Source organism: Prionailurus viverrinus, chromosome A2 (genome assembly GCF_022837055.1).
Source record: "Prionailurus viverrinus isolate Anna chromosome A2, UM_Priviv_1.0, whole genome shotgun sequence".
NCBI classification, from domain to species: domain Eukaryota; kingdom Metazoa; phylum Chordata; class Mammalia; order Carnivora; family Felidae; genus Prionailurus; species Prionailurus viverrinus.
Genome location: NC_062562.1, coordinates 147,797,343 through 147,811,351, shown reverse-complemented (window position 1 = coordinate 147,811,351; position 14,009 = coordinate 147,797,343). Strand labels below are relative to the sequence as shown.

General features: G+C 39.8%; 1 protein-coding gene across 2 annotated transcripts in view; it reads right to left on the bottom strand.

Moving 5' to 3' along the window:
- The window catches only part of MKLN1 (muskelin 1), a 194,390-nt gene extending 181,802 nt beyond the window's left edge, over window positions 1-12,588 (bottom strand). For both annotated transcript variants that reach the window (XM_047851006.1, XM_047851005.1), the window contains exon 1: window positions 12,449-12,588. In XM_047851006.1, the coding sequence (XP_047706962.1) occupies window positions 12,449-12,546 (98 nt within the window). In that variant the 5' untranslated portion in view covers window positions 12,547-12,588. The remainder of the gene's footprint in view (window positions 1-12,448) is intronic.
- Window positions 12,589-14,009: the final 1,421 nt, after the last annotated feature.

Below are 14,009 nucleotides of genomic sequence, written 5' to 3'. Positions count from 1 at the left end.
GCAAATCAAAACTACAATGAGATATCACCTCACACCTGTCAGAATGGCTAAAATCAAAAACACAAGAAACAACAAGTGTTGACAAGGATACGGTGAAACAGGAACACTCTTGCTCTGTTGGTAGAAACGTAAACTGGTGTAGCCACTGTGGAAAACAATATGAACATTCCTCAAAAAATTCAAAACAGATCTACCCTACAATCCAGTAATCACATTATTGGGTATTCATTCAAAGATTATGAAAACATAAATTCAAAGGGATACATGCACCCCTATGTTTACTGCAGCATTATTTACAATAGCCAAATTATGGAAGCAGCCCAAATGTCCACCTGTAGATAAACGGATAAAGAAGATGTGTGATATGTATACAATGGAATATTATTTGGCCATAAGAAAGAATGAAATCTTGCCATCTGCAACAACGTGGATGGATCTACAGAGGATAATGCTAAGTGAAGTCAAACACAAATACCATAGGATTTCACTCATATGTGGAATTTAAGAAACAAATGAACAAAGGGGGGAAAAAAGAGAGACAAATCAAGAAACAGACTTAATTATAGAGAACAAACTAATGGTTGCCATACGGGAGGTGAATGGGGGAATAGGTGAAAAAAATGAAGGGGATTAAGAGTACACTTATCTTCATGGGCACTGAGTAATAGATGGAATTGTTTAAACACTATATTGTACACCTGAAATGAATATAAAACACTGTATGTTAATTATATTGGAATTAAAATATTTTTAATAAAATAAAAAAATAAAGGAAGATAAATGAGTAGCTAAACTGTCACAGAAAGTTCTCAGAGCAATAAACTTGAAGTCAGGCAATTTGCTATCTAATTTCAGATGGTCCTTTTCCTTACAGGGATTCAATTCATATGCATTAATCAGTTTCTTGCTACTCATTCAATAAAAGAAAAAACACCCAACTAACAGCTGGTAATTGCTCAGTTAAACCTGGTTACCATAATCCAGAAATTCTAATCTTAGGCATTTACCCAAAAGAAATAAAAAGATACTATACAAAAACTTGTAAACAAAGGTTTATGGCAGCATTATTCATAATAGCTAAAAACTGATATGCAAATGTCCATCTACTAATGGATGGATAAACAAAATGTGGTGTATAAACAGAATAGATTATCAGCCATAAAAAGGATAAGGTACTGATACTTGCTACAAAACGGATGAGCTTTAAAAACAATATATGCTAAGTGAAAAAAACCAATCGCAAGACTACATTATTATATGATTTCATTTACACGAAATGCCTGGAATAAGCAAACCTATCGATACAGAAATTAGTTTAGTGCCTAGAAATGGCAGAGTAAGCAGTTAATGGCTAACAGTACAGTTTTCTTTTTGAGACTATAGAAATGTTCTAAAATTGACTACAGTAATAGTCATACATATCTGTGAACATAGTAAAAGATATTAAATTATACACTTTAAATGGTCAAAGTGTATGGAATGTGAGCTTCCAAACCAAAAACACTGTTATATAAAAAAAAAAAGTCAACAAATACTTATATTCAAGGAATTAAATGACACCATCCTAAAATTAATCAAAATATAGATAAGATACTCTAAAACTATTAAAAACTATTAGGCAAATCAAATTCTGTAATAAACCCCAATTTTTTGCTTTTAATAACCTTTTAATTCACAATATCTTTAGATTCACAGAGAAATTGTGAAGATAGCACCAACTTCCCTTATATCCCACATACCGTTTCCTCTTATTAATTTTTAAAAATTTTATTTATTTTTTTTAATTTACATCCAAGTTAGCATATAGTGCAACAATGATTTCAGGAGATTTCAGTGATTCCTCCCCTATGTATAACACCCAGTGCTCATCCCAACAAGGGTCCTCCTTAATGCCCCTTACCCATTGAGCCCATCACCTCACCCACAACCCCTCCAGCAACCCTCCGTTTGTTCTCTATATTTAAGAGTCTCTTATATTTTGTCCCTCTATTTTTGTATTATTTTTGCTTCCCTTCCATCATGTTCACCTGTTTTGTATCTTAAATTCCACATGAGTGAAGTCATATGATATTTGTCTTCCTCTGACTAATTTCGCTTAGCACAATACCCTCTAGTTCCATCCACGTTGTTGCAAATGGCAAGATTTTGTTCTTTCTGACTGCCGAGTAATCAAAAACTAAATATATTCCATTGTATATATATACACCACATCTTCTTTATCCATTCATCTGTCGATGGACATTTGGGCTCTTTCCATACTTTGGCTATTGTTGATAGTGCTGCTGTAAACATTGGGGTGCATGTGCCCCTTCGGAAAGAGCACACCTGTATCCCTTGGATACATACCAAGTAGTGCAACTGCTGGGTTGTAGGGTAGTTCTATTTTTAACTTTTTGAGGAACCTCCATACTGTTTTCCAGAGTGGCTGCACCAGCTTGCATTCTCACCAGCAGTGCAAAAGAGATCCTCTTTCTCTGCATCCTTGCCAACATCTGTTGTTGCCTGAGTTGTTAATGTTAGTCATTCTGACAGGTGTCAGGTGGTATCTCACTGTGGTTTTAATTTGTATTTCCCTGATGATGAGTGAGTGATACTGAGTATTTTTTCGTGTGTGTGTTAGCCATCTGGATGCCTTCCTTGGAAAATTGTCTATTCATGTCTTTTGCCCATTTCTTCACTGGATTATTTGTTTTTTGGGTGTTGAGTTTGACAAGTTCTTTATAGATTTTGGATACTAATCCTTTATCTGATATGTTGTTTGCAAATATCTTCTCCCGTTATGCTGGTTGCCTTTTACTTTTGCTGATTGTTTCTTTCACCGTGCAGAAGGTTTTTACTTTGATGAGGTCCCAATAGTTCACTTTTGCTTTTGTTTCCCTTGCCTCTGGAGCCATGTTGAGTAAGAAGATGCTGCGGCCAAGGTCAAAGAGGTTTATGCCTGTTTTCTCCTCTAGGACTTTGATGGCTTCCTGTCTTACGTCTAGGTATTTCATCCATTTTGAGTTTATTTTTGTGAATGGTGTAAGAAAGTAGTCCAGGTTCATTTTTCTGCATGTCACTCCAGTTTTCCCAACACAATTTGCTAAAGAGACTGTCTTTATTCCATTGGATATTCTTTCCTGTTTTGTCAAAGATTAGTTGGCCATATGTTTGTGGGTCCATTTCTGGGTTCTCTATTCTGTTCCATTGATCTAAGTGTATATTTTTGTGCCATACTCTCTTGATGATTACAATTATGTAATACAGCTTGAAGTCCGGGATTGTGATGCCTCCAGTTTTAGTTTTCTTTTTCAGAATTGCTTTGGCTATTCAGGGTCTTTCCTGGTTCCACACAAATTTTAGGATTGTTGTTCTAGCTCAGTGAGGAATGCTGATGTTATTTTGGTAGGGATTGCATTGAATATGTGGATTGCTTTGGATAGTATTGACATTTTAACAATATTTGTTCTTCCAATCTAGAAGCATGAAATATTTTTCCATTTTTTTGTGTCTTCAATTTCTTTCATAAGCTTTTTATGGTTTTCAGGGTATAGATTTTTCACCTCTTTGTCTAGGTTTATTCCTAGGTATTTTATGGGTTTTGATGCAACTGTAAATGGGATTGATTCCTTGATTTCCCTTTCTGTTGCTTCATTATTGGTTGTAATAAACTCAGCTTTAAAGTTCTCAAGGTCTCATTAGAAATATTGACTATAAGAATTATAAATAACTTAATACAAACTTTTTAAAACTCCAGGATAAGAAGTTTTCTATTATTCAAGTCCTTCCAAATTTAACATCTCTCACTCAACCAGTTTCACTTAAAATATTCTCAGAAATTGTCAAAAGCTATGGGAACCATGAAAATTCATAGCATGGATTTAAATATTACTAATTATTTGGGATTTCGAACATAGCCAGTATATGACTCCCTCTAGCCCCAGATTAAAATTGCATTAAAGTGGGGCACCTGGGTGGCTCAGTCAGTTAGGTGTCTGACTCTTGATCTCTAGTCAGGTCACTATTTCACGGTTCATGAGTTCAAGCCCTGCATGGGGCTGTGAGCTGATTCTGTCGCTCCTTGTATCTGCTCCACTCCCACTTGTGCTCACTCTCAAAGTAAATAAACTTAAAAAAAAAATTTTTTTTTATTGCATTAAAGAGAGAAAAGTAGGGGTGCCTGGGTGGCTCAGTTAAGCGTCCGACTTTGGCTCAGGTCGTGATCTCACAGTTAATGGGTTCGAGCTCCATGTTGAGCTCTGTGCTGACAGCTTGGAGCCTGGAGCCTGCTTCAGATTCTGTGTCTCCTTCTCTCTCTGTCCTTCCCCTGCTCCCTTTTTCCCTCTCTCTCTCTCGAAACTAAATACACATTTTTAAAAAGTAAAAAAAAAAAAAAAAAAAAGACAGAAAAATAGCCAAAATGCCTAGTTAATTCAGTCATTTATTCATTTAATAAACATTATGCTGGCCTACAATGATGAGGGGGAAAAAATTCCATAGTCCCTATGATACTGTGGTCAAGTTGGGGGGATAGCTATTAATCAAGAAATCACAAAAATAAATGCATAGTTATAAACTGTATACAGTGATATATGAGAAAGGTATACATTTGTATAAAAACATTTAACTGCTGGGGCAAAGGAAAGGGTGCCACGCTTACTGGGGGGGAATGGAGGTGAGACAGGGTTTCCTGAGAAAGTGACATTTTAGCTGACAGATGAAGAATAAGTAGGAGTTAGATTAAGGCTCTTCTGATCCAATTACTTAAATCAAAAGGGAAAAGGGAAGTAAGGGGATAATGAGAGGAAGGGGAAAGGGGACATTATCCAAGGATGCCTGAAATAAGTTAGCATTTCTGTTTATACAAAACAGCATGCCTTAAGAACAAATATATAGGTGATGACAATAAATAACAGTCATACTAAAGTAATAAGGATATTTAAAAAGTATTAAATACTAACAATATTTACAAACCAAAAAATTTACATTAGACCATAGTATCTTCCTTCTAACTAATGTCTTCACATAAATGTAAGATTCCCAAGAAAGTTGTTTTTTGTCATTAAAGTTCTAATAAAAAGGTAGATAATACAAAAAGTACATTATAGGAAAGGAAATAACTATTTGCTTATGACAAAGATTAAACTCTCAATTTCTGGGAGCACCTGCGTGGCTCAGTCGGTTGAATGTCCAACTCCAGTTCAGGTCATGATCTCACGGTTCATGAGTTCAAGCCCCACATCGGGCTCACTGCTGTCAGCACAGAGCCTACTTCGGATCCTCTGTCTTCCTCTCTCTGCCCCTCCCTTGCTTGTGCTCTCTCAAAACATTAAAAAAACTCAGTTTCTGGACTTCATGAACAATTAAGTCTCAAAAAAAAGACTTATACATCACCAACAAAACCAAGAATAAATCTCATTTTAACTTAGTCAAAAACAACTTAAAACAACTGCTAACAAATAACGTTATTTATATTTCATAATTTTTCCCATCAGGTATTAGGAACAAGCAGTTAAGATGTCAAAAGGCAAAGTGAAGGAGAACACTTGGCAAAAAAAATTCTGGAGCTCAAAGGTTAAGTTAATACATTAAAAGAATCATGAGGAATTCATAAGCCTACAAGATACAACAATCTATTCCGTATGAACTAAACACAGAAAGATTTCTCCTTCTGGATATAACAGAATAGCCTGTAGCAGATCAACATTCCCTCTTAAAACTAGAAGAGCTGTACAAAATAGAAAAAACATTCTTAAGGTATCAGACACTTTCTGAGGCACGTAGGACTTGAGATCCCACAGAATTCATTAAAGGGAACGTCACATTCTACACAGGACATTCCTCCTATCTCTTTAACGGCACAGGGAAAGGAGCTGGGAAAGGACAGCAACTAAAAGGCAGAAAATCAGCAGAATTTCTGGCAATTTTCATGCGGCCAGGAGGACAAAACTTGGAAACTGGGTCTTACCATTATATCCAGGACTGAACAGGTCAAGATCCTATGGTGAAAAGAGGCACACAAGAATAAGCCAGACACTGGGTACTGATTTCCCCCTTGAGGCACCTGTCAAGTCTTGAACTGTATACACAGAGCAGAGGCTAAAAAGTCCACAGAAAGCAACTGAAAAGCAAAGAGGAGCTTTTAGGATTCTCACGCTGCTGCGGAGACAAGCAGAAGAGGCCTTAGAAACAACCAGTCTCTCAGTTGGGAGGACTACCAAAGTTAGGCAAACTAGAGGTTTACAAAACCAAAAACCCAGCTTCAAGTGCGTTCTTTTTATTTTTATTTTTTTTAATTTTAATGTTTATTTTTGAGAGAGAGAGAGACAGAGACAGAGCATGAGTGGGGGAGGGGTGGAGAGAGAGGGAAACACAGAACTCAAAGTGGGCTTCAGGCCCCGCACTGTCAGCACGGAGCCTGATGTGGGGCCCAAACCCACGAGCGGTGAGATCATGACCCAAGCCAAAGTCGATGCTTAACCGACTGAGCCACTGAGGCGCTCAAGTCTGTTCAGTTCTTGACTGAAGGTCCAATTGAGGCGATGTGCCTCTATTCCACCTGCCTGCCATGAGACAGGTGAATCTCCTCTAGAGAAATATATCATTAGGTACACAACTGTAATTTGTACCTGTATCTAAAATTCTGTAATGTCTGGTATTTAACCAAAAATTACCCCCCAAAATGGTGGTGATGATAGTAGTAACAATAATTATATAACATATAACATAGGACTATATATAGTTACATATAATAATAATTAGTATATTATCAAACAAGATACTTAACCAAAAAGGGAAAAAAACCAGAAATCAATGTACAGGTGATCCAGATATTAGAGTCTTCAGACATAGACTTTAAATAACTTGATTGATATGTTCAAGAAAATAGGTGACAATATGGATATTTTCACCAAAAAAAAGAGACTCTATTAAAAAGAGAGAAAGAGAGAATCAAATAAAAATTCTAGCGCTGTGGCACCTGGGTGGCTCAGTCAGTTGAGGGTCCAACTTTAGCTAGGGTCACGATCTCATAGTTTGTGGGATCAAGTTCCATGTCAGGCTTTGCACTGACAGCCCGGAGCCTGCTTCAGATTCTCTGTCTCACTCTCTCTCTGCCCCTCCTCAACTCATGTGAGCAAGAGCAGCTTTCTCTCTTTTTCTCGCTCTCTCTCAAAAATAAACATTTAAAAAAAAATTCTAGCACTAAAAATATTATAGCTGAAATCAAGAAATATAGATGGGGTTAAAAGCAAACTGGACAAAGCTGAATACAGAATTGGTAAACAGGAACACAGGCAAGGAAAACCTATCCAGAATGGAATAAGGAGACACCCCCCCCCCCAAAAAAAAAAAAGACAAGGAAAAGCATTAGGGACATAGAGAACATGACAAAAAGTAGAATATAGATTACACTGCAGTCACAGAGGGAAGGAGAAAAAGAATGGGGCAGAAACAATATTTGAAGAATATCAAAATTTTTTTCAGAACTGATGAAACACTCATGCTACAGATTCATGAGGTGCCAAAAACCAAAGTAAATACAAAGAGCCACTCTTAGGTATTAATATCAACATCTCTAAAATTAAAATCTAGAAATCTCTCATATTTCCAAAGATAATTTAAGATTTTATTGTTAAGTAATCTCTACACCCAAAGCTGGAACTCACAACCCAAGATCAACAGTCACACGCTCCACCAAGTGAACCAGCCAGCCACTCCCCAAGAATGATTTTTGAACGACTGAAATACAGCAGTCAGATCACCACAAACAGCTGAAACGTATCTTATCTACATGTAAAATATCACAAAGTCCCTGTATCAGGCTCCAAAATAATTTATTCAAAACCTACTATATTTACCTAGAAGTTAATGCAAATGATAGAGACATCTACCTACCTGGAAAAAAATAACAATATAAAACCTCCTTAGAATTTGATCAAAATAAAAACTATTTCTACATAAAAGGAAACTGATGATGCTCAGAGAAGAATCATTAACTTTCTAAAAGTCATAAAGATCCAGTTCCAGGATCCTTTCAGTCTCTAGTCCTTCATCCACCTCAGGTTCCTTTCTTCTATCCTGGCTTATCTTTATTTTTCCAAAATTCTAAGATTATCAGACTGAAAATATCAGAACTTTCAGTGGCCAATAAAGTTCCTAAGCCAAGCCAGTGTCTAATTTCAGTTTAGGGAAAGGGAAAGGAGAGAAAGGAAGAACATGACAGTTTCCAGTCTCCAGGAAGTGGAATACCTCCAAACTAGTGATTTACATTTGTGGGTTTGCAGGAGACTATGGGATTGTAGCAGATTCTCAAGTGCATTATGCACAATGATCTTTAATTATTTGATATTAATAAAGAAGACTAATAGGAAAAAAAGGTGACCACACTTAAAATGTACCAAATTTTACTACTTAAGCTATTCAAGTCTTTCAATAACATGTAAACCAGAATAATTCCATATTAATGAAATTACCTAATGTATAAAAAAACTTTTAAAGGTCCTCCCAGTTTTTATATTAATACAGTAAAGCCTTAAAGGTCAAGAGAAAATATAGCTAACTATTGTTCTCTTTCTCTAACCTTATAGCACAGCACTTCTTAATTGTATTCACAATTGTGAATGTACTATAGTCCTGCAAAATATTGAAGCAGCTTTGGTAACAGAAGTCAGAAGGCCCAAGATCAGAATACTATCTCCTATCCTTTCAACTCTTGGACTTGGGCAAGTTAGTTTACCTGTCTGAACTTCAGTTTCCCTATTCTGTAACACAGAATAATATTTACTGTAAAGTGTTTGTGAAGACTAAATCAAAAAAGACACACTAAGTGCTAAGCATAGTGCCCAAAGAATAGAAGGTACTTAATAAGTAGTTGTTACTAGAAGCACGTGCAATAACTTTTAAGTCAGAGAACTTGCTAAACCTTTTGAAAACTATTATGTTCAACATGGCAAGTTACCTAACCTGTATGGACCTCAGTTTCCTCACCTGCAAAAATAACAAAATTCTTCTTGCTGGTTTGTTATAAGGATTAAGTAAAACTATGTAGAAAAATCATCTTGTATATAATAAGTGCTCAATAAAGTGCAATTGGTATCACTATTGGTTAGCTACGTCAAGAAACAGTTGAGTATATGGGGCGCCTGGGCGGTTCAGTCGGTTAAGCGTCCAATTCTTGCTTTCAGCTCAGGTCATGATCTCATAGTTCATGAAATTGAGCCCTGCGTTAGACTCTGTGCTGACAGCACGAAGCCTGCTCAGGATTCTCTCTCTCCCTCTCTCTCTCTCTGCCTCTCCCCTCCTTGCTCTCTCTCTCTCAAAATAAGTTAAAAAAAAAAAAATTCAATTATTTTTAAAAAGAAACATTTGAGTATAGAGATTAGCAATTTATAAAATATTCTTAAATATAAACTCTCATGTAAATCTAAAAATTATTAAAATGTATTTCTCTTAATATCTAAATATAAATTTCAGAAAAATGTAAACTATGGCAAATTTAAGAGCTTTGCAAAACAAAAGGCCACTTCGTTAGTTTCAAAATAAAAATGTACATGTATAACTAGATCTGCTTTAATGTTTTTAAGGTCTTAATAAATCTAAAAGGGTTATAAGGAAAAAATGTGGTTTTTTTCTGCCTTTAGGAGAAGGAAAAAAAATTCTAATTCCTTAGGAAGAAAACAGATATCTGAACTTTTCCTTTTTTTTTTTTTTTTATGACTTCACATGTTTTTACACAACAAAACTTTAAGTGCCTTTAATATAAGAACTCTCTCCAATCTTTGAATTCCTGTTTCTACCTTTGGGCACAAGCAGAACAGCACTATTAAGGCTATGGAACTGAATGGAGACTGACTAGGTTCAAATCATGACCTCAGCTAGCTGTGTGACCTGAGGCAAAGTTTAACCTCTCCATGTCTGGTTCCTCATCTGGAAAATGTAAATTCTTCATACAGCTGTGTGAGAATTAAATGAGTTAATACATTTAAAGTGTTCATAAGGGAGCCTAGCTTATGGAAGGCACACAGTTTCAGTGTTTCCCATTGTTATTATTGTTTTATTATTCTCCCCTCCAAATGTCTAGGTCTACGACTTGTAATCAGTAAATGTTTGCCACCCAAATATTGTTTGTCTACTGTCTACAACAAATGGCTTTACTTAAAATTAGAGGTTTTTAGGAGATACCTAACATGACGGTCACTGCCAATAAAGATACAGCAACTGCTGTTAAAGAGAATTTTAGGGCAAAGGTAAAGAAGGTCAATTCTCTTTCTTACACTTCATATTATACAAAGCTATACCATGCTTACTTGCTAATTGCTCAGTACCAAAAAAGTTTTACAATTTAGGCATGGCCCACACCAATTCAGCAGACACAAAATTCTCAAACTCAAGCTCCATAATAGTCATATTCTTTCAAAGAAAAAAGCTCCAATTACTCTATTTTAATAGTTTAGTGCTTTAAAATAAAAACTGTTCTGCATAAAACAGCAGAATATCGTTAAGGATTAAATAAGACATTGTAAATGAAAGCGTCTGAAAATTAAATACGCATTAAGTACTAATATATGAACATATTTGAGAGAATTATAACAATAGATTTCTCCACAATTTCAAACAGCTGCCTTCTAACCACAACTAGTATTCTATCCGGTTCAAATCTTGGGCCAGGATAATGAGGCGTAGGTCAGAGTAAAGTTGCCATCCCCCTAAACCATTTCCTGCGTGAACTGTACTCTTCCTTTTTTATTCACAACTCTGAAGGGACTTGTGATATGCAAGCCCTGCCCCTGTATCACAAACTTAAGGAGTAAAATCCTGGAAGTAGCCTAATTTTCAAGACCAGGAAAATCTCTGTTTTTAAAAAACTTCTCTGAAGTTATTAAATCAAACGATGCCGCCCCAATTCCTTACTGCCTGCGTTCCTAAGCTGGGGCAGAGAAAAATGCTAATTTTCTTCAGATTCAAGACTTTGTTAGCCTCAAAAAATCAGAAAGAAGTCAAGCACCAAGGGCCACATTTCAACTCCAGCTGAGGGCTGTTTACCTGGCTCATTCTCAAATGAAAAGCTGGGAGTCCAACATCAATCAGGGACACAGCCACGCAGTAGCCATCAATAGGCCACACAGGCCAGATCTGACCACAAGTCACTTGGCACCCTTCACTGAAGCAAACCCTACTGAAGGCCTGACTGCCAACCCTTGACCTGGGGAATGGGAGTTAAGAGCGTTACATTCTTCTAAGTCACAGACCCATTTGCAGATTCTTGACTGAAATCAACGTTGAGAAAATGTTAAGAGTTTTTAAAATACAGATGAAAAAAAACTCTGAGTATGCTTCACAGATCTACTTTTGTCCAGTAACATAAACGATAAATTATTTGTGACTTGTTTCGTCCATAAATGCATTCTTGGACTCGTGAAATGATGTTCCAGGGGACAGCTAGTACTTTTCTTCCCCGTCTGCACACAGATCTTCAAACTTTACTAAGCCAGTTTCTCCATCTGCATGTAAAATTGGACTTACATGTCCTTCTCTCGAAGATAAGCTAAAGATAAGTAAATACTGTACGAAAGTACTTTCAGCATTTCAGAAGGAATTTGCTACCAAAAAATACACAAGTACTAATGCAATGGAACTCTTTTTAACCCCGAATCGGCGACCCAGACCAAGCCAGTGCTGGAAGTCAAACTGATTAAAAGTCCAGACTTTTATGTCTATATTTGAGTTTCTGGGCTGGGAAGTCGGTCTGTGTTTGTACAAATCCATGTTCCGAGCCATAACATAATGGAACTCTTCTGTAATGTCCCAGCCCACTCCCTACCTTTTTCAGAAACACCAGCCAGAAAGGACAACCCTCGGCAAATCCTACAAACCCTCCCCACTTGCAAGGATTCACACGGATCCCACAACTTTTCAGCCTTCCGAGACTTTTACCACTCTTCTGGAGCTAACCACTTTTAATGACCCCCCCCCCCCCCCCCCGGAACAATCACTCCTCTTCTCAGCTTTACACTTTGTCCCGGCAGCAATCGGCTGAGCCGTCCCCCGTCTCCGGCCAGTTCCGACGACCATAGACACTCCTTCACCCGTTTGCTACCCGTCGGGACCCCGAAAGCTCCGGTTCCTGCCCCAATTCCCTGAGCCAGCCGCCCCCCAAGCCTCCCTCAACCCCCAAATCCCGGGCAAAACATCACCGGGTTCCCCGTTGTCCTACGCGCTCCGGATCCGCGCGGGGTACACGTCGCCCCTTCCCCCCCGGAACCCGCTCTCCCGACCCTAACCCCTCCCTGAGGCAGGGGGGTGGGGAGGGCAAAGCTCTCCGCGGCTGGACTGAGACTCGGGAGGCCAAGCGTCCCCCTCAGCAGGCCCCGCCTGGGCCTCTCGGCTCGGCTGCCCTCCACTGCCCCCCTGGCCCCGCCGTGCTTATGCCGAAGAGCAGGGCAACACGAGCCCAGGGCTCGGCACTTACTCGGGAAGGTAAGTAGAGGAGAAGGAGCTCCACTTGTGTAGCGCGTAGGGCAGAAGCCGGCACTCGGGCGCCGCAGCGACAGCCCCGCCAGCCGCCATCTTGTCAGCACCGTAGCGGCCGCCACCGACCGCCGGCCGCGCCGGGAGGAGGGGAGGGGCGTGGCCTGCTCTTAAAGGGGCCGCGGCGCGCCAGGCCGTCCACGCTCCGGGACGGGGATGTTGCCCACCGCGGAGAGGGCTGAGGCGCGCGCGTGTCCTCGGTTCTCTCCTAGAGTTTCCACCCGCTAAGACTCTTTAATGACTGACCAAAACTGAGACTGGACTGTGAGCACCTGAGGGCTTTCCTGTGGAGCTCGGAGGGGAGTGGCGCAAAGGACTTTTCTTACAAGCCGAGGTAAGGAAAAAGCCCAGAATGTTACGAAAAGAAAGAAATTGTGGTTTAGGAGCCGGGAAGGGAAACTGAGAGGACGAACTTGGAGAAGGGACGCCGTAGCGACTTTGGAAGCCGCTGCCCTCTCCCGTTTACAAATCCTACAAGGCAGCGGCACTGAAGGGAGCTGGCGCGGAAGAGCTAACACCCTCTGCCTCTGCCCTGGTCCTGGTTTTAAATGTCTTGCCCCGCGTTCCCGAGTCACATGGAGACAGGAAAAGGAAATGCTCGCGCGTCCTCTCAGCCTGTGCCGTGTGCCGGTGGCGATGCCCGTGCTTGTAAACATTCGTGGCGAGCCCTCTCACCCCAGCCCGGGCGCTCGGCTTGCTCGGTAATGACATTCACCCCCCGACCGGAAAACAAATAAACAAACAAACAAAAAAACCTTAAGGAGTAGGGAAGCCGTGTGTCATCGTTTTGGTTTGGTTTGGTTCGTTCCCAGTCGTTAAGTCCGCCCGCGGGTAGCCCTGACAGTAACTTAGCCCCAAAGTTCAGAAAGAGCGAGAGACGGGCGGCGTTGTAAGAAAAAGAACCGAGAGGGAATATGCAGTCCTTGTGCTCTCGATGCCACACGGGCGGCGTGCCAGCTTCTTATCAAAAAAAAAAAAAAAAAAAAAAAGGACCATTCGCTGCAAATATCTGGCAGCTGTAGATAATGCTCCCAGCAGGTACCGGTTTGTCGAGGGTTATGCAGGCTTAGTCCCTGGCTTAGCCCCTGCGGTTACCCAAGTGCTCGGCACTCCCTAGAAAAGCCCTAAAAGCTCTACCCCTGAGAGCCTTGACCGTAGCTTCCTCTCCGCCTGACCCATGGAAAAACTCAGGCAAAGAGTTTCTCAGCGAATGACCAAGGGAGTTGAAAACCTCAAAACTTGTATTCTCTTCCCCCTCACTAATCACTAAGCTGCCCCAAACCTCCTCACATCTTTCCCTGGCTCCCTCTTTCCATCGGGCAAAACTCTATTGATAGTGGCCTTCGCTAGCACATCAGGTCAAGAATGCCCAAGAGAAGGCCACAATTGGTTAACGTCTAAAAAATCACACGCGCCTTGGGTGTGGCGGCAGGTTGGAAAAGTGTTTGTTCCCTGAGTGAATCATGCCGTGACCCCAGTGACTCGAGCTGGGAGTCCAGAGT